Consider the following 27505-nt stretch of genomic DNA (forward strand, 5'->3'; position numbering starts at 1 on the left):
AGACCCAGGTACTTAACCTTACCAGTCATCACGATCTCTCTGCCCCCAAGTGTGAGGTTCCTCAAGCCGGGTAGGGACCTGCACCTTGTGAACGGGACCACGGTTGTCTTTGAGGGGTTGATGTTTAGTCCCACCCCCCTGCACCACCCCTTTGCCAGATTTAGACCTCGTTGCACTAGGTCGCAGAGAGTATCCTCAAAGTTTCCTCTTGCTATTATCACAATATCGTCCGCGTACCCTTGGTAGCGGATCCCATTGTCAGTTAGCAATACTAATAGTTCGTCCACGACAAGGCTCCATAACAGGGGTGATAGCAAACCTCCCTGTGGACAGCCTCTCGCTTAAGAACTTTGAAAGTTCTGGTTTCAGGAAACTATTCTACTTAACAGCTCAGAAGTTAAGCCCTCACTACAGTCGGGTTTACATAAACGGAAGGAAACCGGATATGTTTCCGGCCAAGGACCGGCTTTAAAATATGTACCCGGAGTTTTCCCTGATTTTATTCAACTAACGCCTGTTATTTGGAGGATGTAACCCTATTTGGATCGGAAAAGAAAACATCAATATTCTAATCACTTCCAGGTTGTGTTGTTTTTGTAGTGCTTATCAAGTCCCCGCTTGAATGGTAAAGTTCAGATTGGTTGTCGTTGAAATTTGGTGTTATATAAGTATAGTTCGCTGGGTATGCAAGAGGCGGCAGAGACAACTCCGGTGATGGGAGGAAGGCGATGCCAGAATTTATGGTTCCACTATGAATGGTCTGATTAGCGTATTGTTCGACGTCGTTGACGTTATCAAGAAAAGAGCTCTTGATGTTCTTAGCAGTTGGCTCCGCTTCAAGCAGAGAACTGCAGAGATGCACACTTCAGCGATGTTTCTATCCTACAGCAACAATAACAGTAGTTGAGGAGGTATGTAAATAAATTGCTTTTGTTTGGATCAAAGTAGCGCTACTTACTTGGTGAGTATCACCAACTCCCTCCTTGCAGTTTTTTAAATGAATTTCAGATCTTTCCTTTCATTAAAAACACATGCAGTTTCGCCATAATTGTTTGTATGTATTTGAATTGTTAGTAATTGCATAAGAATTCGGTTTGTTGCGGCCGGAGAGTGCCAAATAAGTGGACATCTCAAATGGAGGCCTTTAGACACACATATAAATAGTCCTTAAAATTTGCCTTATTGTATTGCTACACATGTATTTATGTAAGTATGTTTTGTTTTATATTATATGTATAAATATATGAGTAGGTGAATGCATGTGTGGGTGAATATTCGAAATACACATACATGCATAACGCTATTATTGTTGTAATATTCAAATATTTTCTTTCTTCTGCGAACACATAAGTATGTATATACATATGTATGTAAGTATAAATTGATGTTTTTTATTAGGTAAATCGTAGTTTGTGGGTAGGTGGTTAGAAGTTGTCTTTTTTAATGCTAAAATCTAATATGTCTAAAATTACTTTTAATATATTTATTTATATATGTATATTTTTTTTTTAAATTTATGTTGCATGTGTATGCAGTTTTGTTGGTAATCTATCATTTAATATTTTCTGCTTATTTTTGAAATATGTATGTATGTATGCGCTTAATTAATTATTGCTAAGAAATTAAATAAATTTATAAAAAATTTCATAATTCATTACATATGTACATATGTATGTAGTATTTGTATACACACTTACATATGTTTGTTTTTAATAAATATTTGTAGATTTTTCGCTATTCGATTCCATTTGCTTGAATTACTTGCGCACCAAAATTTAATATTATATTTTTTAAATCGTTCTTTTATTTTTTTATAATTTGTTGCTTTTGTTTTGCCTCACGGCAAAATCTTATGTTACGCATTCCCTAAATAATCATGAAGCAACTTTTGGTTGCATTTCAACATTTTTCTTTTAGTGTAAAACTAGCTAATAGGGGCAGTAAAGTTTTATTTTTTAGGTTAGTTTTTCGTTTTTAAATTTGTATGCATTAATTACATTCTTTCTTCGCCCACAATCGGCTTAAAGATACTTACATTTAATTGTATAAATGCGTATGTGTGTGTGTATGTACATATAAAACGTGATTTTAATTATATAAGTATGTATATTAGGGTGTTCGTCGATTGCCAAGTTTTTTTTTTATTTGTTCTGTTTTTTTTTTGAAAATATCAACTAAAGGGTCAGCTCTTACTCACTTAGTTCACAAAGAAGCTAACGTAAAGAAAGGTGAGGTAAAGGTTCATCCAAAGAAATTTGCTACGACCGGAACAAATAATTGTCCGAAAAGAATAGCACATCCCATTCAAGCTGCAAAAGCGTTTGAGTAACGGTTATCTAATTGCSGTTAGAGTGGTAAGGTTTAGATAAGTTGCCATTGAGGTCATCAAACGTTAGGCCAGGAAACGTGTTGACTGCAGAGTTGATACCGTATATGAAAACAGCGTAGCAGAAACTGCTTGTTCATTCATTATTTGCTTAACTGGGAGCTTACGATCCTCACTGTGCAGATGTTCGATAGGAGACACCAGTAGGCATCCAGAAGTGCTCTGACATGTCTGGAGCATCCTCGTCTGCGTTTCACTGATATTCTTTACATAAAATATCTTAATAATTTTTCCCAGAAAACCATTCATTTAAAAGTTATAAAATTCATATCAATTGGGAAATAATGAACACCCTAATGTATGTATGTACGTGCTAATGAATGTGTGTGCATTAGTATGGTCGTGGCGGGCGAAGGTTTGTAAAAAAATATTTTATTATTACATAAAAAAGGTTATGGAAAATTGCAAAATTCCATAAACGCCTTAACGAGCCAATTACGGCATATACTCTAAAGAAAGTTCTAGCCACTACATTACTGCTACGCGCACAGTTTCCAACACAATCTCAAACATGCTTCAAAACCAACTCAATTTACACACACATATCTTGCCTTGTTTGACTAGAAATACTGCTTAGCTTGCCACTAACTTCCACGCGCGGCTCTACGACGCAGACTATAGTTTCATATAACCTCTTTCTTCAGCCGCTACTTACTCATATTTCTCCATATTCTACTTATCTCACCCACAAACTCTCAATTCCTACATTTTCGCTTAATAAGTCTGCACTTATTAGATTTACTCCCGCCGCTCGCATCACTTGAAGCGCAGACATCAAGCCGTTGACGGTGGTTTGCCAGCTGTAGCGCTGCCTGTGCCATTTACGCTTGCACCAGCCGCTGCTGCACCGTTACTACTTCCGCTTCCGGCTACCACAACGCCATTCACACGATTCTCTGCGCTGCTGCTGTCGCGCTCTCTTTCACGCTCCCTCTCCCTCTCGCGTTCGCGTAAACGTCGCAATGTGGACGTCGTCGTCGGCGCCGAAGTGCTGAGCGCATTCGTGCTACTGCTCATCAGACTGCCAATGCTGCCGCTCACTTCGGCTGCGCCCAGCATGCTGCGTCCACTAACTGCACGTCCCGGCACGATGAGATTGTTCGTCAGCGTCGAAGTGACGCCATTTATGGTCGTTGCTTGGTGATTATTGCTGCCGCCATTCACCGTTGCCGCGCTGCCGCCACTACCATTTCCAACTGYTACGGCTGCTGCTGCCGCCGCCGCAAATGTTTCGGCTATTGTCGACAAAGGTCATAAGTTCGTTGTCTGCACCAATCCGCGCTCGAGATGGAAGCACTCCAGCACCGCAGCGCCGACTGAGCTGCGACGTGCTACCATCGAATTGACTACGGTCCATTTGTTGAGGCGCGTGTCGTAACGTTCCACGGAATTGAGCGAGGATGAGCCGTCATTGCCGCCAAGAGCGTATAGTGCACCGTCCACCTCGACCACCTCGTGTGTTGACCTATGCAAGTAAAGTAGAAAAAATGAAGTTTTACATAAACTCTGACGCTTCGGCCGTTTGTGACCTACCTTCTGGAATGCATGGCGGCGATTGGTTCCCACGCGTTGCGCCGCAAATTGAAACGCTCTCCGCTCGACATGCACATCGTGCCATCATTGCCGCCAATGCAATACAAGTAGCCGTCGGAAGAGGCTACACCGCAGCTGCTGCGTCGCGCTGTCATGCTCTGCACGGGGAACCAACGTCCCGCACGCGGATCAAAACGCTCCACACTCGACTGATAGTTGGTAGAATCGAAGCCACCTAAAGAGTAAATGCAATTGTCCAACACCGCTAAACGACAGTAGCGTCTGCGCGTATTCATTGCAGGACATGAACTCCAAATGCCCGTCAACGGATCGTAACGTTCCATGCTGCTCAGGCATGATGCGCCATCGTAGCCACCGCAAACGTATAGCAGTCCATCGTAGGCGCAAATGCCGAGGCACGAGCGTTTCGTGCCCATCGGCGTGATATTGGTCCACTTATTAATCAGTGGATTGTAGTATTCGGCAGTGCTTAGATCGCTTACGCCATCATAACCGCCGACGACGTAGAGCTGTTTGTGCAACGCCGTCACACCCGAACGTGACCGGCGCCACAACATCGGTGCGATGGGCGTCCAAGCATTCGTGCGCGGATTATACACCTCGCACTCGTTGTGTATGGCGAAGAGACTGCCGCCACCCACGGCGAACACATATGGCTTCATGCCCTCCGGCCGACGCTCTTGTGTGCGTTGACTGCTCATCAAGCTGCGCTGTTCTGGCAGTAAATGGTATTTCATGGCTTCGAGCAAGAGCTCCTTGCATTGGCCGTCTTCGCGTATGAGCGCTTCCGTCTCGACGCAAGTCATAAGGAAGTCTCGTCCCACCAATGGCAAGCGTACGTGGCTCATCAATTCGGCTATATGGCATTGACGTTCGGCCAGATCGTGCTTGACCCAGTTCAGCACAGCAATGAATACTTTCTCTTCGGAGCAAATGTTCAGTTGATTGTTTGATATCAGATCTTTAACCTATGCGGGAGAAGAATAAACAAGCGAAAAGAGGAAGAAAGTAGAAATATATGAGATTTGGTTTGAGAGTTCTGGTGACTTTGTTTGGTAGTTATTTTTACCTCATCGAATGGCAAAAGTAAAAACTCTTCGGTGCCAACGACCTGCTGAAAGTTTTGTAGCGCATATTTATGCGATCGCGTGTGTAGTTCCTTGCAGGAATGAGCATCTGTAAGAATAATGTCGAAATTATATTGTGATTTACGTATAACTAAAGAAAAATGGATTAAAGAGGAGGCTTTAAAGCCTTTGAGTAAAAACTGAAAATTGAGAATAGTTTCAAGTTTGTTTGGAGCCAAGAGTGTGTAGACTACTTCACCAAAGTTGGTGCTCGATATTGAAAACTGAAGGGTATATGTTTGTCAAATGTTAAACTAGTTCCCATAACAAGTTCACTTAATTTCAATTAAGAAGCGAGAGGAATATTACTGTACGCCAAAGACGACAAGGTGATTTCTCCTCTCATCAAATAAATAGTCTAAGAATTATGCACCGATTACAGCGATTATCTTTTTTGAATATCATACTTATTTACATTAAAGAACATATTTGCTTCCAGCTAGGCCAGTCTCGGCGATTGCCTACTCTTCGTCGCAAAATTTCGTTCCAGTGATATTTTCTTCAGAGCTGAGAGCAGGAAGAATTAACACACTTTGCACAGAGACTTCCAAATGTTATTGAACAAACTATCCATGATGTATGTATTTTCTGAGCAAGCTATCTCGATGAACCGTATTTTACGCTCGTCCAAAATCATTTTGTGAAATATTTGAAGTTTTCTTAGGTCACATCTTTTTTGGACGTCTCTTGAGACCCTGTGATCATATGGAAATTATAAAGCCACTTACGAATGGGTTGCTTTGCATGATTTCCGGCGGATCCCAGATAACCAAGGACCGAATAATTTTCTATCTCAAATGTCTCATAAACAGCCTACCTTGTCGAAGCCAAGGCGCTTGCTGTGAGTGATGTTTTCTACTGACCGTTTTCTCATTCAGTATCTTCTCTCGTAAAGTGTGCGGAACAACAGCGAAGACAGGTTCCGGACCTAACGGACTGGTTGTCGCAGCTCTTTCGCTTCAGGTGATCGGATAGCTAATTTCTATTGCTACCCCTAGGGCCAGGGATCCATACTTATAGGATGACAACTCTGTTAACCACTTATGCACCGGTACCATTGTTGTTTTGATTTCAATGGACGAGATTGAAGTACCGCTTGACTAACACTGACAATGACAATTCGTTCCCTTGTTAGTTTTTCTCTAGAATAATCTCTGCACATCTGTGGCTATAGTCGGCCAAGAGATCTCATCTTTCTATCATATGAAAGATTGGGCGAATAAACAATTCTCCGAGCTTTGCACCTACAGTTGTAAGCCAAAGATGGAGCTGTAAATTACTACGGTTTTCGATGAAATCTTTAAAGTGACCATTGCGCTGTAAATGTTTAAACTTGATTTGGCTGTCAACTAAATACTTATCTTTCACTATAACCTAACCTAACTCAACATTTCAGTAAAAAGAAAAAACGTCGATGCTTCATACATAAAACAGTTCAACCACGTATTTTCATCTCTAAACAAGAAAAAGCAAAGTCATTTACTTATGCATGAACTCAACTTATAAAAACTGCCACCGCAAACACTTCGACCCATAAAAAGTTTAACTTACAAACCAAAAACTTCAACTTTGCATGATATCCACTACCTTTCATAGCTCCCACATACATATAAGAGGCAAGTAGTTTAACTCACCCGCAAAACTGCGTATGCCCAGGCAGTTGGATGGATGCAGCTGGCGCAGCAAGAACTTGCAGCACGCCTCGCGAACTGAATGAATTTGCAACAAGCTGGAGGCGGGCAAGAGCACCTGCACATTGTCTTCGGTTATGGTGATCTCACCAGTGTAGGTGTAATCGATGAGTTGACGCAGCGCCGTCACATCGACATCGTGTAAACGCACTGCGCCCTGGTTGCGTTCCAGCATATCATCTAGTGAGCGTAAGGGTAGAAAGAAAATTAAACATGCCATAAGTGTATAAGAAATGGTTTAATGAGAAAATAATGTTCGAATTTTAATTCGAGCTGTCTTCGATTCGCCACTTTGCAAACTCGCTGTGTTATCAATATATGAAAGCAGCTACGTTTTCAGTTGAATTCAATGGAACACAGTAAAGCGTGACCTCAATAAAGTGGTTTAACTGCTTACTACTGTAATTATTAGGTTATGACTTAAAAGAGTTGCACGTTCGATTCGACTCTTTTAATGTTTTGGCGAAACGAGAATAGCTAAAGTTTCACTATATTTAGAGACTCTTACCGTTGAACATGGCATAGAAATATGGTGAAACAGAGGCAAGTACCACTTTGTGAGCTTGTATAGTTTCGCCGCCCACTTCCAGAGAAACATCGCAAAGCTGAAAAGATAAAAAAAAAAAAATTATGTTAGCAAAACAAATCATGAAAAGCGGTTTCTTGAGGCATATCTACATTTATTCTAATCTTTCTACAGATTTTTGTGCCTCAGAAAGACAAAACTCAGAACGAAAAGTTAAATGCAGATTTAGTGTATTAAAATTTATATAGATATAAAATTATATAGCTAGTGTTTGGAAGCACTGTCCAATGTTATAATTATTATACTGAACAGACATTGTCTTGTTTAGCCTTTGGCCGGATAAAAACCGATCTATTTCACCTAATAAAGAACAACATTGCAATGAAGAAACGACAATCGCAATATCAGACGAAAATATTGAGCAGTTACTGAGCGATATGGCTTAGCTTAGTATATATAATTTGACGATGTGGTTAACTGTTTACGGAGATGTCGCCAATTCGCTTATTTATGAGATTTCTGCGGCAGCAAATATGTAAACCTGCACTCATGCTGACACCGACTTGTCTGCTCTTTTGCTCTAGAAAATATAAAAGGTTAAGAGCAATCACTTTGTTATCAAACTTTTGCGATTACTTTGCGTTCATAACAACAAAACTGATAACGAATGCAATGATTTCCAAAGAGAAATTACAAAAGTCAAGTTAGGCTCAGTATATTCTATATTAATATTGCGCAATTTATGTGAAATTCTCAAATCTTTGACCTAAGCTTTGGGGAAATTTGCGTTGCAGTAATAACACAGTTGTGTTAGAGGTTGATGCGCTTATGACTAATGTTAACGATTGATTGAGTTTCTCAGACATACCAGAGTCTAAACTTAAACCCATGGTTCAATGACTATGTTCGCAATCGGCCGTCTGTCGCCATTCATTGTCTCCTTTTAACTTGGAATAAAATATCAGCGGCTAATAAGACGAATTATTTGATGATTACATGATACCGATGAGAAGGTCTCAAAGCGCTACAGATAGTGGTTGTTGGTAAGCTGAATGGTTAATAATAACAATATCAAAATGGGTATTAGTTGTCATTAAATAGAAAGTTTTGTGGACAACTTCGGTAAAGATCCAATTGAAACATTTTCGTACTATTCGCAGTACCATCACCCATTTTGAGACACAACATTTATTATTAGATAACATTCGACCGCATGGACCACGTCCAGCACACTGAAAATAAAAATATACCAACCGTAGCTTAAAGGGTGCACGAAGACCGTGGATTGTGCGCAGCAACTCGGACTGACGTATGGAATGGCTTGGCGCATTTTACGTCGAGATCTTAAATTGAAGGCGTAGAAAATACTGCTTGTGCCAGAATTGAAGCCGCTCGACCATCCCAAGCGACGTTGCTATATAGGCTCTTGAAAAGTCAAACTTTGTTCAGCGATGAGGAATATTTCTGGCTCAATGGGTATGTAAATATGCAAAATACATCACATCATTTAATGGATTTATTGAGAGAACAGATGATTTCACGTTTTAGGTAGGTCAATTGTCCACTAAGATCGTGTGATATCACACCGTTAGAATTTTTGCTGTAAAGTCTAAAGTCTATGCGGAGAATGCCGCTTCGATTCAGGCCATGAAGCAAACGTGTGATGACACGTGTCATCCGCCACTTATCAGTCGAAATGCTCGACGAGACATTGAAAATGGGACACGACGGTTGGACAATCTGAGATATAGCCGAATGTTGGGAAAGAGATAATCTTAAAAAAATAAATTAAAAAACATGTTCTTTGGAATGATAATAAATTTTCTCTATTGAATTTGGAGTTTTTAGTTTTTGTGTTTTTCCTTTAAAAAAAGTAAAGACCCTCAAAATGGATCATCCTTTATATTGATGATCAATAGGCTAAGCTGCGTAGCCATCTCCGTCTGTCTGTCTATATATATATATATACGAATTTTTGCACCTGTACTTTCCTCCGAAAAAAGTTTCCAATTTGTCGGAACGATCAATATCTACTACCACGATATCATACAAACTGAACAATCGGATTCAAGTTCTTGTATGCTAAACTTTCTAATTTGACTAGATATCTTCACGAAATTTGGCATAGATCATTATTTATTATATCTTCGGTACCCGAAATTAACATTTTTTCTTTCAGTTTCGAGTGTGTTCACCGAGATATTTAGCCTTGAAGAGCTTTTCTTGTGTTTTCTGATAAAAATATACAGATTAGGTCTATCGATTTAGTTTTGAAAGTTGAAACTGAAAAAGGATGTGGAAATAGAAGACTATAAGAAGACACAGTTATCACTTCAAGCCTACCAAACCTAACCTCTTTTAATCTACCCTAATCTGGTTGGAAAATATATTACAAACAAGAAAATCAAGTTAAGAGAAATAAATAAGTGCACTCCACTCAAACCACAACTACAGCAATCACTTGCTTTGTTTTACTTAAAGCCTTCTTCCGAAATACTAGACTCGGTAATATTTTCCTGCCCTCCGGCTGCTTCTTAAGCCATTTTCGTACTCAACGCCACTGGCACTTAGATGTTATTGACACTGACTCGTTTGTCGCATTCAAATCTCTTGCGGCAGCCCAGACCAGACACACAGCGCACACAGAGAAACAAGAACAACAACATGTCAAGCAGTTAGTATAGCGCTGTAGTGCAGCAAGGCCGTCAAATGCTCCGTCACGTCGGGAGGATTCTCAAGTTGTCGTATTCGGATTGACATTCAATACGAAACTTCATGAGCCAGTGTGCCAGTGTGCACTCATGCATAAACACAGACAAGTAAGTGTTCTTCTATAAAGCATATGTTCTTCCATAGAGAAAAATATTTTTTTTAAATAATACAATTCTAGTCACCGTGCGCTCTGTGATGGCATGCAATGCGCGATACATGACACTTCACGCCAACCACACACACACACACACATATACATGCTTGGATGCACCTATTCCCTTTTCGCAATGACCTCCTCTTGCTGTCTTGTAAATCTTATGGGCTGAGTAAATCCACATGAGAAAATATTATCTTCTTATGCTTTTGGTTTGAGTGGACGCCGTTTGAAGTTGACGAAGTTTGTGGCAGCAATAACATTTGCTCGCAAATTACATCATTTACAACGGCGTTGCAAGCAATGCAATATTTTGGTGCACTAAATAAAGTAATGGATAAGTTAGGTTATGGTGCGTAGACATGAAATGAATTTTAAAAGGGTTCTCTAATAAAAGGAATACGCTCTTTGAGCATACCTGGACATTTCTGGAGCGTTCAAAAATGTCTCTACGGAATATTTTCTGAACAGTATCCTGCTATTCAACGCTGGTTCAGAAGTCTTTTGATCTATAGGCGGATAAGAGCAGAATTTAACGACACTAATATGGCAAAGGAAGTACATAGAGGTATTCCCCAAGGTAGAGTGCTAAGAAACTTGGAAGGCAAAGCCCCTAAAATAGTGGCATATCTGGACGACATTGCCATCTTAATAACGGGAAGGTGTCCACAGACCATTACCAATATTATGACCACCACTTTCAATACAGTCCAGAACCAGGTAGCGCAAGCGGGTCTGGGGTTTAACAAGGGTGGAAAAGGATCTGCTTGTGTTCACAAGAAAGCTCAAAACTCCTCTAGGGAGGTTCCCTTCTATAAATGGGACACATCTCTCTCTCTCTCTCTCAAGTACATTGGGGTAGTCTTGGACAGCAAACTATCGTGGACACACAACGTGGAAGAAAGAGCGAGAAAAGCCAGCAAACTTTTTTGTACGTGTAGGTAGATGCTCGGTACAACTGGTTGCTTTTTCTCTCTTTCATGCGCTGGTGTTACGTAGCTATTGTTAGACTAATTTTCCAATACGGTTAGTAAGAAGGACAGGCGTACGGAAATCCCTCATATCGGAAGTCAATGGAAAGAGTTCAGAGGCTCTTACAACTTTAGCTTTAATAACAACTCCTACGGCGGCTCTTGAACTGGTACTAAACCTGCCACCTATAGGCCTCTTCGCTGAAAACTCCGCATCGAAATCGGTGGGACGAGTAATAACTGCATGAAAATTTATGGTAATGGGTGTTGGAGGTCGACATAATATACAATACATAACCCCACTGTTCAATTGGGAAAGAATGTTAAATGTTAACTTAGGAAAAAATGACTGGCGTAAAGGTACTTATGTTAGCTACTCGTAACACCCTAAACATCTATATGGATGGCTTGAAAACGGGCGTTGGAGTTCGTGCGCATGCAACTTCCCTTCTACTGGGTGCCAAGCCACAAATTCATCGAGGGCAATGAAATAGTTGGCGTGATTGCCAACAATGGTGTCCTGGTAACATTCGAAAACCATCATTCAATAAACTAGACAATCATACATTAAGGAGAGCAGCCTCCTACCACATACCTATAATTGAAAGGTATAGCAATGAAAGCGTTTCCTACTTAGGTGACAAGAAGGAGCTTGTACGTTTATATTTCGGCCACAAATATCTTGTTTTTATATCCTGATCAGACACCCCGAAGTTTATAGCACCCACGTTGTACGTCGGCGAACCTATAAACTGTATATAGAACTGATCTTTGTGGCGTGCTGAATTCTTTTTAGCAATATCCGTCTGTCTATCGGTATATACTCGAAGCAGTCCCTCTGTTTTTGAGATATCGGTTTGAAAATTTTACTTTCCTTTTCTGCGGAAGAAATTACTCATTTATCGGAACCGCCGCTATCGGACCACTATAGCATGCAGATGCCATATAATCTGACCGATCAAAATGAAGACAAAGCTCTATTTATACCAGAGATAGTTAATGTTTGTTCTTACTCTAATCGTTCCAAAATATTATATTTAAACATACAATTTTCATGTAAATTAATTACAGAAATATTTTTTAAAGTTATGAATAAAGAGATAAAACGAAGAATTAGAAGAAGTTTTTACCCTTGACAGTCAAGAAGCGACAAGTGACAGAAAAAAGGCTGATTGTCATTGCTTCCAATAAATATTTTATGAGTTTTAATAACTTTAATCTTCACAAGTGCTTTGGGCAGTAGACAGCTTTCTGCCTTCTCTTGCGCTCACCGACTGTGAGTATGTGCGTCTTGGCGCTAAAACAGCCCAAAGGAATTTTACAAATTGCTTAGTCAGAAAGTAGAAATGTTTAACTTGTAGAGGACGGAAAAGGAGCTTAAGCCCAGTAAGCGAAAAATTGTCTAATTATACAAGGTACTCAAGCTCCGTTAACGATTATGTTGCTTTAGACATATAAAAAGCAACAACTTGGGACATTTATATATGAAGATTTATACTGAACCTTGTATCACTAGTAAAGATATCCGACTAAAACAGAAAAAAGCATACATATGTTTGTATGAATACACGACAATTACATATGTCTGCCTTTTCTAACATGCGGCAACGGAAATACAAGAGCAGTTATGCTTAGCGATGCATACGAGTTCTATACTCAAAGGATCAAGTGCTCATATAAGTTGCATGAAATTTTGCCTGCAGGGCGTCGAACGTTTAAGTCATTTTCGTGGTAATGAACGAGGACTGCTGCGACGAGCATACACCGAACACTTAGTTCTTCCACAATACAGTGACTAACACCGCACACACATGGCGGTAGAGAGACTTATAGGCAACTAGGTACGAATCGACGGATAGAAAATGCACAAATATATAATGGGATACCCATTTCTATATGAATAAGTGTACTTACAAATAACAAATAATTTTAATTAACAATACAGTCATTATCCGAGTGTGACATTACTGACTTTTTTGTGTTTCCTGCAAATTCTAGGTTTTTAAAACTGAAAATTATAGACAAAATTACTTAACACGTAGGATTTTTTGTGTTGTAGTCAAGTGGTGTAGGGGTCAAAACAGGCATTATTTACTAAAATGACAAACAATTCGTAATCCGCACGCCTCAAATGCCTCACAGATCTCTTAGCACATAAGCCGCAAATTTGTCCGTCAGATTCGTTGAGTAATGTAGTTTATGCTATTAACCAACTCTAATTAAAAAATCTATTATTTGTTGCTTTGATTTATTATATTGGTTGAAAAGATGTTGTGGTGCATATTTTCATACGAAAACCATAAAAGTCCCTTTTATAATTGTCTATGTTGTCAGATAGTGTAAGGTTTTGCTGTTTGTGGAAATCGAGCCCCAGTCATAACATAATCCAATTTGTAACCAAAGTTTCAACAGTTTGTTTCGGCAGAGATCCGATGTTATTTACAACAAAGAAGTTCTGACTTTTGAAAGTGTCTTATAGGTTACATCCTATTTTGAATTAGAAAAATGTCCGTAACGACTAATCCAATTGATTTCAAATTTTAAAACGATCTTCTAACCTATATTTGTCTGGTTTATATTGAGCGCTCAAAGAACTTTATCAATTGTGTAAGTGTCTACACATGGATCCATCCATGTGCACGCTCTTGGATTTCTCACATCTTTGATTGCCTGACTATGACTCAAGCAGATCACGATTTCCGGTCTTAGACCCAGTTTTCTCTGGGTAGCGAAAAAACATCTGTTTGAAGGCCAACAAAAATGAGAAGGCGAAACAAACTTTTTCAGGGTTGTGCGCCCAAGAGAAAACAACAAAACAGCTATTTGCGTCTACGTTCCGACTTAAGAGATGGACGATGTGACCAAAGATGACTTCTATGAGCGGTCGGAGTGCACCCATTAGAGCTGCTCTCGCCACGATGTCCAATTGCCTCAACTTATCCTATCGGGTTGGTTTTTTAACTTGTCTACCTAGACACCGTGGGCAATGCCAGCTCATATTTTTTTACAACTACAACTATCGTAGGGAAAGGGGAAACGTGTTGAAGGCAAGAAGCTCTCTAGCCAAAATCACGCGACTGTTACTTTACCATGAAACTTAGCATCCAGTTTCGACATATCCGCTAATAATAAAAAAACGCTCTTAAAGAAACCTCAAGATTCTCCAAAACTATTGGCTTAGGAAAGAAAACAACCCTGATATATAAATATCTCTAGTCCTCATCTATCGCAGTTTTCAGACGCCCAAACATATGTATTTTTTTCTTTTCAGTTGGATAATTTTTTTTTTACTGAAAGACGCTGTAAAAATGCTTCTGTGAACTCTATAGAATTTTTTTCACAATTATGAATACTTTTTAATTAAATTTGTGTTTCAAAAATCACTAATTAATTAATAAATCGTTTAACWGTCTTTAATTTACAACTACCATTCTCATTTCCCATTAAATAAGCTTAATAAACCACTACTGCAAACACCTTAATTTGATTGTTGACAAGCATCATTACGCCCACTACAAACACAGATGACAATCAAGAGCAATGGAGGCAATAAAATGTTAAGAATAGTAAACACGGTCATAAGAGATGTAGGCCGTGCTTCTATGCACAACAAGCGGAGTAAATATTTCTATTATGACCAAAACAAGTATTACACATATATAAATAATTATATATACACATGTATAATAAATATATACATACAATAAATTATACATTTATATACTATAAAGAATACTATGTTTATCATCGAACGATAAATAGCTGTAATTGGAACCTACAAGCGCCCGAAAATACTGGCGATATACCACACACAACCGCAATTTGCCACAACCCATCATGCAACACCAACTATCAAAGCCTCTACATAAAAAATATTCTCACAAAAAAAGTTTATCAAAGTGCGCAGAGCACTCATACGCCCCCGCTGGCCAAAACTTCGTTCAAATTGCTGCCAGCAAAGTTTGAGCTATGAGTAACTGTATATTATGTATACGTGTGTGTGTGCATGTAATGAATGCGAGTGTATTATTATGTCAGAGTTGGAGACCACGTGCAGCTGAAGTTTGCGTGAAGATGTCAATCAAAGCTCGACAGCAATGATGATGGTTATTATTTATGAGGCGGTAACGATGATTGCGCGCAAGAGTTTTATATCACAGATTCTGTGCAATGCTTGTAAGTGAATGCGCAAATTAGATATTTGCTGATATTGTTTGTGTGTGTTGCCTACTCAAGACAGCATAAAAGGCAGCTGCGTGTCCAAATATATTTAAGTAAGAAAATAAACAAGAAAAAAAAATCACAATTAAATTGTCCCTAATTGGTTTTTGATTCGAGATAATTATGGGCTCGAAAGCAGGCTCGCGGTTGTGGGTAGCGCACATATGTGTAAGCGCACAGTGTGCTGAACATATAATGAGCATGAATTTACTGAGACATGCATATATTCTACTAGCGAGAGAGTAAGAGGGAGAGTGTTCGGCCGCTATGAAGTAGTGGTATGTGCAATACCGAAGGATGGAGGAGGTAGGGGTAGTGAGGCTGCAGAGACTGTTAAAACTCGCGTCAAGCGAAGGCATCCTACAGGATGACTACTTCTCTTGGACCTAGGAACTGAACTTTATCTGGTATCGCAAAGGACCAAAATGGATGGCTTATTGGCCTACCAGTTTAACCTAACCTAACCTATTTGAAACTACAGCAACTAGATTACATCCAATCTTCCGAATAATATGAAAAATGTTTTGTTTTTTTAGTCATTACCCCCCGGGTAGGGGGGGTAACGTGCTAATTCTATATTAGCCAACGACGGTGTGAGAAATAGAAAGTGCGACCGCTACAGTATAGCAGCTAAATATATGTATCACCAACGGACTTTAATTTCTATCCAGTAAAGAACTGTCAATGCGGCAGCATTCGTAGCTGAGAGTGTACACGGAGACCGTGGAGAGTCGATTCGACGCCTTGCGCAGCAACTCGGACTGAAGTATGCAACGACTTGGCGCATATTTTCGTCAAGATATTTAAATGATAGCGTACAAAATACAGTTTGTGCAAGAACTGAAGCCACTCAACCTTCCCAATCGTCATTGCTACGCTTATGAATTGAAAGGTTGCAAGAAGATCCAAATTTTGTTCAGCGATGAGCAACCTAAAGAGCTGTCATCGGTCCACATTTCTTCAAAAATGATGACGATGAGAAGATAGCCGCCAATGACGACCGTTATCGCGTTATGGCAACCATCTATTTGATACCTGAAATTGAAGCCCATGATCGGCGATATTTAGTTTCAACAAGACGGCACCACATCCACACAGTACATCAATCAAGGGATTTATTGAGAGAACACTTCGTTGAACAGATAATTTTACATTTTGCGACGGTGCGATAATTTAAGGGAAGTATGCTTGCCATGTAGAACTCATTTGGTATACGAGTTTGATATTCAAAGAGATATCTAAGACCTATTGTAGATAATCTGGTGTCTTTACGAAATCGGTGTAGAACCATCAATGGAAAATATAATTCCTTTTCATTAAGTATCTAAAGTTTATAAAGCCACCTATTTAACGTAATTTAATCCACTGTGAAATAGTGTGTTGTTGCTTTTATTTGCGCAATCAGCAAACGTTTTGATAAATATATTAGCATGACATAGGCAATATCCAAAAAAAAATGAGTAAATGTGCGCATGACAAGTACGTAAATACCTATGTTTAGTAAAACGGTTAGTGCTTGACAATTTGTGTAATTAATTAAAGTCAAAGATCTATTCGGTGTCCTCCTTTTGTGCGCACGCAATGATCAAGTACTTTTGATTGGCTTACCCACGGATGTAAAAACAGAAGTGGATTGACACTTAAAGCATAAAGACAGCGCCAGCAACTTTTGACATTTAAGTGAACAGTTTAGTTATTGTTATATATCCATAACAAAGCTATTTGTAGAACTGGTTTTTATTTTTTTTTTTTGTTTTTTAATATTTGGACATTTATCAATCATTTAACTGTATGGATATTTATGAAAAACCACCTACTTCCTTCCATCACAAATTTCCAAAAATCTCGTTTTTTGCTTTCGATTAAATTATTTTCTATTTATTTTAATATTTTTATTTCTGAACGAATTTTTTAAGTTCGTAAGAAGTCTGATCCCAATTTATCAATTAGTGGGGAGTCAGTTAATATTTACGACGCAAACAGTTTCTCTATCGATTTAGATCATAGAAAAAGAAGGAACTGCTATATAAGATTGGAATCGCAGCTACAGGATCGTTGAAAATGGTGCAGACATCTTTTGAGAAGTCCACTTTTCCACGAACAACAGTTTTGGAGTGGCAGAAATCATGCAGTGAAAGTCGTGAAGATATCAAAAACTTGCCTCATGCCCGTTGTCTATTCATCTGTATTAATGACGATAACATCGAACACGTAAAAAAAAAAAAAAAGTAAGGAAGAGGTAATTTCGGGTACAACCGAACCTTTTATAATCTTGCAACTTGCAAGAAGCAAAGTCAGGGTATCTTAAGATGTAAAATGTCAAAGGATCGGGATCTAAGGCCGACATATTGGCATAAGATTTGTTAGAAAATAATTGTACTTAGTTTATGGGAGTTGGGGTAGTATCGATCCGATTTTAACTGAGTCAAACCACGTCACCCTATGACATAAATATTTCGTAAAAATTGTTTTTTTGTTAAAGTTATTGAAGGTTGAAATTTAGAGAATGATAAAATTGTAAAATTATTTTCCCATTAACTACTGGAGATAAATCGATGAAATTTTGTGAGGTCAAAGAAAACTGTTCGTGCTATATTGTAAATATTTTTTCATGGTTATTTTGTTTAAATAATAATATTTTACATAATTTTTTGTTAAACAATTGAAATTTTATCCATTTTCAAGCTGTCCGTAGGGGTTTATTTAGTATTGGTAGTATTTTAGGAGACATCTACATTAAACTTATTAAAGGGTGGGGTCACGCCCACTTTTTCAAAAAAATTTACCCACAGCTGCCACTTGTTACTGCGATCTTCTGTGCCAAGTTAAAGTTAGTGAATTCTTAATTTAGTGCTTAGTTACGATTTGTGGGCGTGGCAGTGGTCCGATTAAGCTCATCTATGGACTCGTTTTTTTTTTTGTAGATACTAAGAAACTCGGTTATCAAGTTTCATATATTTTGCAGATATCTTTTGCAAAAATGACGAGTAAAGATCGAAAAAGAGAAGATGCATGACAACATAGCTGAGTGTAGGGTCAACCATCAAACGCTGAATATGACAATCCAACAATCAAGTATGCAAAATTGGATTAATGCTTTTCATGTTTGTGTTGGCTCAAATGCACATTTTGAAGATGATAATAAAGATTTCAAATAAAATACATGAAAATATAGCTTCTTTATGTCTGTTCGGATAATTTTTGATCAGCTGTGTATTTACAGAATTTTCAAGAAGAATGATGACGTATATTTGTTAATAAGAAGCCAAAGTCAAACGAAAGAGAGTTGCTAAAAGTCAATCGCTGGTTTTAGTTATCTAAAGTCAAATAAGAATATGGTATTGAAAATGGCATGATATGGATAGTAGGCGCTGCCAATTCTAAACCTTTTTGCATTACATATTCTTTTCCATTGTTTGACTCCTCGTGTGAAAAGTGAGTTTTGTGACAAATAGCCGTTATAAATATGTGGGCATCATCCGGACCGGACTTCTTCTAAATATCGTCCATGATATGTTCCTTTTCATTTTAGTTATTCGCTGATTTCTCTAACAACGGTCAGAGAGTGAAAAATCAATTAGTATTCTCATTTGAATTTTTTAATCACTGAACAATTTAGCTCAATTTCAATATTCAAAATAATCATTACTCCAAAAAATACTGCGTTCAAAAAAGATTTTTTCAAACAACAACCGTGAGGGGTATAAACTACACAGCCGATAATTCATAATTTATTCTGTCTCAACTCATTAATAACTATATTTTCTCTTAGCAACTGTTTGCAGCTTCGCACTCACTCTTTAAATTTTTAAATTTTATTTGCACGACACTAAAGCGTTTCATTGACCTAAGCGTGCGCCAGCGAAAGGCTTTACCTCGCGTTGCTAAGCGTTGCTAAGCGTTACGCTTCTCTGCTCAACCCATATTGCACAGTTATGTACGCGCAATTGACTGCACGCTGTCACAATTTAAACGAATTATCAAGATAATATTAATAATATAAACATATACGATATTATATCATACAACAAAAACAACAAGTGACGCTTGAGCTGCGAAAAATTTCTAATTTCACATTTCTATGCGAAACTTCAATGAGCTCACGGAGCGCGCCAATAAGCGAGCGAGTGCGTGACACTTGCGTGCGCTTCAATGATTCCAACAAAGACAACAAACTCATGGTGGAAAATTCAAATGTGTGGGAGCAATGACTTCCCCACCGCGAAACCACCAGCGCGCGGACACCGCTTAGCACAACTTAATTAATAAAACGGTGGGGAGAAATGAACGACAAAAATAAAAAATATAAATAAAATTAATGAAAAGTAGGAAAAGCAAAAAAGTTGTCTATCAAAAGCAAAAGTTTTTTGTTTTGTTGCTTTTGATTAATTACTTCGCTTGTCCGCGTCACTCGCTCGCTCGCTCCAGCGCCTGTTGCTTCTGCATGTATGCTAATGGCTTGTTTTTAACAGTTAGCTGCGCACTAATTAAAAACTTCTGTTTACAGTTATGTATAGTGTTGAGTTGTTGCAAGTACACACCTGCGTGTTGTTGCGCATTTGATTGATGGCCGCAAAGGAGGCGATGCAGTGGCCGGGATTTTGATGATGCGCCTGCGGCAAGACCTCCTCATTCGGACCCGGTGGGCTTAAGTCGCTTGGTGTTTGTGTGGAATTGTTGCTGGTGGTAGTGACGTCCTCATTGTTGCCACCCGCGGAATTATTCTCCGTTGAGCTGCAAAGAAAAGCGCAAGGAAGACACATACAAATTTTGATATTAAAATTTATGCATGAAGTCGTAAAGCTTAGGCTATAAAAAAGATGCTGGCGGTAAACGCTTTAGACATTTACTGTATCAAATAACGTGTTTAGGAAGGAATCGAATTTTGTGCTATAAAATTATAGCTTATCTGTCAATTGGTTTATAGTTAATTAAGGATTATAAATTATATTCTTTTGTGCGAAAAAAGTTGTCTCGAAAAGTTTTTATTTTGCTCTTTAAAAGTTTAATGTTAAATATGACAAAAATGCTATGCACCATTTGGATAGAAACGATCGCCAATATTTGGCAAGAAACTCGGCCTGTCGATTTTCACAAGTTTTATTGAGGAGAAGTTTTCACCCGAAAAATTATTCATCCTAGACAGAATTGGCAGTAATCACTTGGTGCCAGGTCTGGACTATATGGTAAGGTGTATACTTAAGAACCTCCAAACTAAGCTCGCGAAACTTCCTATAAGTCACTACCGCAATGAGTGGCCCGGCGTTGTCCTTATGAAACACAATTCCTCTCTGATTGAGCAAATCTGATCGCTTCTGGGCGATTACCTCCCATCAGACGGTCTAACTCTTGACAGTACTGGAAAGAATTAACCGTTTGTCCGTAGGGGAAAAGATCATAGTAAATGAAAGGAGACACACAGCAAAACCTTCCTGACCGTCAACTCTGACTTGTGTATCGTTTGTGCAGACTCACCCCCATTCGATTTGTTTTTTATGATTCAGTAAAGATTCGCAGAAAAAATGTAGTTGTTGCAACGGTTATCAAGTCCCCGTTAGGGTAGTAAGGTTCAGATAAGTTGTGAACGAAGTTATCCAACGGTAGGGCCAGGAAATGTGTTGTTTCGACGAGATGGATGAGGGATGTCAGATCTATAGCTATGGGGGGACTTTTTGCACGCTGCACATATATTTTACATGCCGGAGTCGAATCTAGATAAGTAGAACCTTAATTTGCTGCAGTATCCAGAACGAAGCTGCGCAAGAGTCATTCTCGATGTTCACGGAAAACTCGTCGTCTGCGATGGGCGGTGCTTTGACTCCAAGTACGACATGCGGTGAAGGAGTTTATGGCTCCACTGTAAATAGCAATCAATGCATGCCTGAAGTTAGTTACTTCTGATGGCTGGTCGTCGTATTGTCTTATATTGTTGACGAAGTTGTGGAAGGACCTTTTGATGCTTCTAGGAGGCGGTTCCGTTTCAAGCAGCTAATTGCAGGGATGGTTTCGACGAAACCACATAAGTAAAAACTGGTTTTAAAGGAGTGTTTTCACTACTGGGGAGAGGAGAGTTATCGGATGATGGGCCTCCCCCAGCATTATTACTGTCGGCCTAGTAAGGAAAACAATATTCTTGTAAGCTAGAGAAGCATTTTAATAATTTTTGAAATACTTAGAAAGAAGTTTTATTTTTAACTGAAAAAGTCGCAAACTATACGCAATATTGAAAATATTGCAGAAGTTTCTCAAGAACACGAGTACTTCAGATGCAAAAAGCATTCTTTGATGATACCAAAATCGTCAAAAATTTGGATCCATCTACTTCTATAAATGCGGATGACATCCAGAATTAAATTAAAGATACAGCTTGAAAATCGTTGTGTGGGCAACAGAGAGATGACAGAGGATCTCTACATCTCTTAGGGATCGACACAACCATTTTGCTTAACGTTTTGTTGAAGAGTGTCAACGCTTGCTTCACAAAAGTCCTGAATCTATTACAAAAAGGACTTTGATCACTCTTGTATCACAATCTAGCGAATGGCGCTCCAAATCCACACTGGAACTGGAAAATCATGTTATGCGTGGGCGTATTATTAGCTCAGTAAACAATTTTTAAGACTATCATTAATAATTTTGTATAAAAATAATAAAAATATTGTTTTTTATTGTCAGTCCGGGTCAAAGTTGCTCAGATGGTACATACTACATATGTATATATACTTAATATTGCGTAAACGCCGTGTTAACTCCACCGCAACAAACGTAGAAAGTGCTTGACCTGAGCTGAGCTGAACTCACATGACCAAAGCTAACCTCTTTGGCTGCCGGCCCGTCTCGGTTGCTTACTTTCAACCGCCAACTATTCTTAAATGAGCAATTTTTCACTGAGACAGGATTATCTTATCGCAACAACACCAAGTGTTGTGAATATATTCAACCAGTTTTCAAAAAGTGAGGCAAGCTTCCACTTTGCAGTCAAAACAAATTGCCAAATCAACTTGAAAAATTCGTCTGGCTTTGTCTGCATGATTTCTGTATGGATAAGTTCCCCTGCTTACATGAACTGTTTGTGTGTGTGCGCGGCGCTTGTCTGCGCTGCGGTATTGGCGCTTCACAGTCCCTGTCGGCCTCCCATTAGCATATACATATATATATGTAGATAGATTTTAGGCCATCTTCTGTATTGGTTTACTGCCGTGTCACTGCATTAATAGTCCTGCCCACCGCACATAACGGTACAGGCGTGTACAAATGTGTGTATAAATATGTATAAATGCAGAAAATTGCCAGTGATTGCGGACACAGTGACTTGTCTGCCTCTGCTGATTTCCACATTTCCCTCCCGCTTTCCGTCACGGCCTGCCATTTTCTAGGATTTTCAGTGACAACATTTTGCGGCTTTGCATGATTGATTCTGGCGCTGTCGAGTGGCTTAGAGCACATTTCAAATGTAATTTGGTTGCTCATTTTGTGCTTTCGACTGCACTAAGTGGCAATTTGGACATGATGAAATTTCCGAATGCGGCATTTCATTTGCAATTGGCAAGTGATGAAATGAATCTATTTTTGAAAAGCGTTGCACATTTTTATTGAGTGGAATACAATTTGAGTAGTTGATGGGTTATAGTAATAGTTTTAAGTGACAATATCTGGGTCGGTCTTGTTCTGATGTATCTGGGTCAGAATTAAGTAATAAATTGATAACAATATATTCTCCATTTGAGAGATTGTAAGGATATGTTGCTTCTAAGACCTATTTAGACCCTTCTTGGAGGGACTTGCTCGTCTGAATCCCATTTATTTTTCTCTAGAAGTAATAAAGCTCTCATAAAAATATTCTTTTTGGAAAAGATTCCCTACATATCCATCAAAATACGAAATTCCATTGAGCGCATTTAACCCCCAAGTAAGACAAATAAATTTTTTCAAATCATTGTCAACAGTCGTCAACGCCTAAAAGCAGACTTACTTGTATGCCAACAGACCACAAGCCAGACAAATAGCAGTGACAGCGAGACAACTGGGCGACAGAAAAATTGAAAATAAATAGTAGAACAATGCAACAAAAAGCACATAAAAAGACACTGACGAAGGGAAGGCGGAAGAAATGTTGGGTGACCAATGCGCATAGCAACGGACATGAATGTTTTGGTTATTGTGTTGGCAAAGTTGAACAAATATTTCGGATGGCGTCATATTCATGTTAAAAGTATTTTACTTTAATTCAAGTGGAATAATGTAATTATTTGCTATGCGGAATTCTAATGCTACGAGTTTACGGTGGACTATTGTCTACATGGAAAAGTTAAGTAAGGGAAGAAGTGATAGTGCTGAGAGTAGTTATCTATTTTCCGCACATCGATACACTGTTATGATTAAAACACGCTCTACCATTTTCATTGAGATAACTCACATATTGGCCGATTTAAGCGGTATAAAGTCACCCGGAAGTTCAAAAATCTTTACATTAAGCATATGTGGACTCAGGGAAGTATTAGGGCGATCCAAACCATTTTCGGCACATTAGTATTATCTCTGAATTTCAATTGTATGCCCCATACACTGACCGATTTTTTCAGTCGAAAGTCAACTACAGATACCCAGATATTCGCTACCTCGGGTTTTAAACTTACGTACAGCTGAAAACGATACCATTGGTTTTCGGAAAAGGAAAAAGAACAGTTGGTAGGATGAGGGATTGCCGTGTCGCAGTGAACAGAAAACAGACTGCCTACCTCGGAACGTTATAATTGACCACAACATGTGAGGGATGCTATAGATACCGAGAGTTGAAGAAGGAAGCTAGACGCGTTTGCAGATAGAGAAAGTGTAAGACCGAAGTACGAAGTACGAAAATACGACGGGCTTAACAAGCTGGCCAACAGAGGTTATGCTCGAAAATTCTACGAAGAAATGTGTCGTCTAACAGAAGGTTAAGACCGAAATATACTCTTATACAACGCCCAGAGGTGACTGATGCCCCGACCTTAATAAAATTATGGAGGGAGCACTTCTGCAGCCTGCTGAGTAGCAGTGAAAGCATAATAGCAGAAGCAGTCAAAAACACTACTGCCTTCCTTCCTTTTCCTTCCTTATCGAGCAAAACGTGTGTGGCAAAAACTCAGAAATCAGCCATCTTTGTTTGTTTTCATTTGAACAATGTTGCCATTGCTCAATACGCATATATAGTTTTGTACACATCTATGTTTTCAATTACAATTTTTCATAATATAAAATATCAAAACTGCAAACAAACTATTAAAAATAGTTTATATATTTATGAATAATAGCATTCGACTCTGATTTTGAGTTATTTTAAGAAAATTTCAAACATATTGAATAGATTGAATATAAAAGTTAAAAATTACTACAGTATATAGATATTGGCAACCCTGCGTTGTGAGAGAGCAATCAGCTGACACGTTTCTACGGCAAAAATCCAAATGCCGTGAATTCTCACGGCATCCTACGTCAAAGAGAGAAGGGAGTAGCGTGTTTCACTGTTCACTTACATTGCGCGCCCATAAGATGGGTCATATCAGCTGACACGGGCCATGATTCTACGTTCTCCACTGTTTCTGCTATAACATCAAGAGATGATGAACCCGATTTCCCAATCGATGACGATGGAGCGGACGTCCCATGAACAAGTTTGAATAGCAATTAACCATCTGAAGAATAACAAAGAAACGATAGACTACCGGCTGAGCTATTCAAAAATGGTAAGGAGAATGCGTCAGCTTCTTTGTAGAATATAGTCGAAAGAGAGCAAACCGGACGGTTGAAATTTAAGTGTGCTCTGCCCAATCTACAAAAATATGAGAGCCCACAATCTGGTAAGCCTCCTCAACATCGCATATAACGTTCTGTCGAGTGAAAAGAGGAACGACACATATCACAACTTCGGCGTTTTAAATCTGCTTTTGACAGCACGAAAAGGAGCTAATATTATGCCGCCAAGTCTGTATTTGGTATCCCCGAAGCCTATACCGCTGTGTAAGATAACGTTGAGCAATACGAAAAGCTGCGTCAGGAACGGGAAAACACCGCTCCGAGCCGTTCCATATCAAACGAGTTTTCAAACAGGGCGCCTCCCATTCATGCGAATATCTAATCTTGGAGAGAATAATTCGAGCTGCAGAACTATATAGAGAAGGTTCCATCTTCCATAAAAGTGTACATCTGCTGGCATATGCCGATGATAACAAAGCGAAGCAAAGGGGTCTGGTAGTGAACAAGGGCAAGACGAAATATCTCCTGTAATCAAACAAACAGTCGTCGCACTCGCGACTAGGCACCCACGTAACTTTTAACAGTCATAACTTCAAAGTCGCAGATAATTTCGTCTATCTTCAAACCAGCACCAACACCAATAACAACGTCAGGTGTCTACGCCATTAAAGAATAGTTTTACACAAAATTACATTAATTTTCAAATTGCTTGAACAGAATCTTTATGTGCCTTATATCCAGTGTCAGGTGTATTTAACTTAGAAACTTCAATCCACAACTTTCCTATAGGGCACTTGCGGCTATTAGGAGCTTTACGGCTTGACAACTGCAGTCAATACTTTACATCGACATAAACCGTAATGTGCATACTCGAACATTACCAGCTCGCTGGGACAGCCGCATCAACTGTGTTGGCGTAGTTATACTTTTATGTCTTCACCCGAAAGTAAGTACTTAATACTTTCGTGCTCATATGTAGGGTAATATGTGTAATAAATATTGAGGGTGCAGTGCTTTGTGGTGCGAGAGTAATGACCACGCGGCGCTTGTAACATGGAAAATCCGTGATTTAGGCGACAAGCCGATACACCCAGTCCCAAACGGGGCATTGTCTGCATAAGAAAGTGCGCTCTGTCACGACGAATTAACCATTTTGGGGTGGAATGTGGAAAACTGTTTGAGTAAGTGTTAGGAGTTGGCTATGTTAGAGCGATTTGTGGCTGAGTTTTTGAGCTTCTTCATAAATTTTAATGTTTTGTGAGTAGGAAAAAAAGTTGCTTTTAAAAATATAAATCATATTTACTTACATATTTGATTTAACTGGCAGAAACATGTTAGTTTTTGTTTTTATTTGCTTGCGTGTTGCTGTAAAAATTCCTCCTGCTATGGATGAGCTAGGAAAATTTGTAATGGCAGTGTATGTTTTTCCACGACACTCGTGTTTTTCCAATCTTTTTTTTTATTTAGTGATCCATTTCGGTAGCGCGTCTTCCGTCACACACTTTCGTTATTTATTTTACACCAATTGCCTCTTACTTCACCGTTCTATTGGCTGGTTTGCTGATTACAAATCTACTTGAAATTCGAGCTTACCACCACTTTAGACAAACCACGCACACTTATGCATGTGTTGTATGTGAAAAATTTGTAGAAATTCTTTTTGTGGTTGTTGTATTTGATTCCTTGGCACACACTTCAGTCACGAGTGCTTTCAAAGACACAGCTGTTTTGGATCACACGCACTTCTGGGCAGCTGATCTGAAGTGGGTGCTCAATTTAGTTGAAGTCTGGCAGTAAATAGACCTTTTGTAAGCAAAAATTGTTTACGCTTCGAGTCCGTCTTTTTGTCTGTAAGTTAAAGAGTAATGAAGAGTTTTTAGTAATATAAATATCTTTGGATACGGTGGTTTATTTAGTCAGAGTTGTATGTATGATAAATATAATATAGATATAAATACATATAGCCATTTAGAGGTATTTATATATGTTCACAGCAACCATCTGTATATTCAGTTAAACCGCAAATACTGCTTTAAGCTGAAATCTTCTCAATGAAAGTCAAACAAATTGCTATTAACTCGCATGTATAGCACACTTTTAGGCGATTAAAACCACCCTCAAGCAAGCATGCGAGTCAAATGTACGAAATACCAACACATAAAAAGCTCTCGCGAGTGTATAAAAGCACGAAAAATATTTGGGTCAATTCGCCAATCAAGAATACAAACGCATACTTATGCAAATATACAAACAAACAGAGATGCATACACACATACAAATCGTGTATAAATACTTGCAGAGAAAAAATGTTGAAACTGAAATGTGGAACTACCCTGAACAAGGTATACGTAAATTAAGTTTGTGACGAAATATGTAACATACTGAAGAAAAACTCAAAGACCCCTGAAAAAAATAAAGACCGACCAAT

The 27505-nt window shown here is 38.8% G+C and overlaps 1 protein-coding gene across 3 annotated transcripts in view; it reads right to left on the reverse strand.

Moving 5' to 3' along the window:
• Positions 1–1652: 1652 nt before the first annotated feature.
• Positions 1653–27505, reverse strand: part of LOC108973852 (kelch-like protein 17) — a 59311-nt gene continuing 33458 nt past the window's right edge. The window contains exons 2-8 of one of the 3 annotated variants that reach the window (XM_018941356.1): positions 26385–26925; positions 19884–20076; positions 7267–7363; positions 6702–6938; positions 5010–5116; positions 3920–4908; positions 1653–3851 (exon numbers count right to left, since the gene is read on the reverse strand). In XM_018941356.1, coding sequence (XP_018796901.1) covers positions 3638–3851; positions 3920–4908; positions 5010–5116; positions 6702–6938; positions 7267–7363; positions 19884–20076; positions 26385–26410 — 1863 coding nt within the window. In that variant the 5' untranslated portion in view covers positions 26411–26925 and the 3' untranslated portion in view covers positions 1653–3637. Of the gene's footprint in view, positions 3852–3919; positions 4909–5009; positions 5117–6701; positions 6939–7266; positions 7364–7598; positions 7730–19883; positions 20077–26384; positions 26926–27505 lie in introns of those variants that run through there. The other 2 variants (XM_018941358.1, XM_018941357.1) reach the window with 2 other exon arrangements.

Source organism: Bactrocera latifrons, unplaced genomic scaffold (assembly GCF_001853355.1).
Source record: "Bactrocera latifrons isolate USDA-ARS-PBARC rearing strain unplaced genomic scaffold, ASM185335v1 scaffold_504, whole genome shotgun sequence".
Classification (NCBI taxonomy): Eukaryota; Metazoa; Arthropoda; class Insecta; order Diptera; family Tephritidae; genus Bactrocera; species Bactrocera latifrons.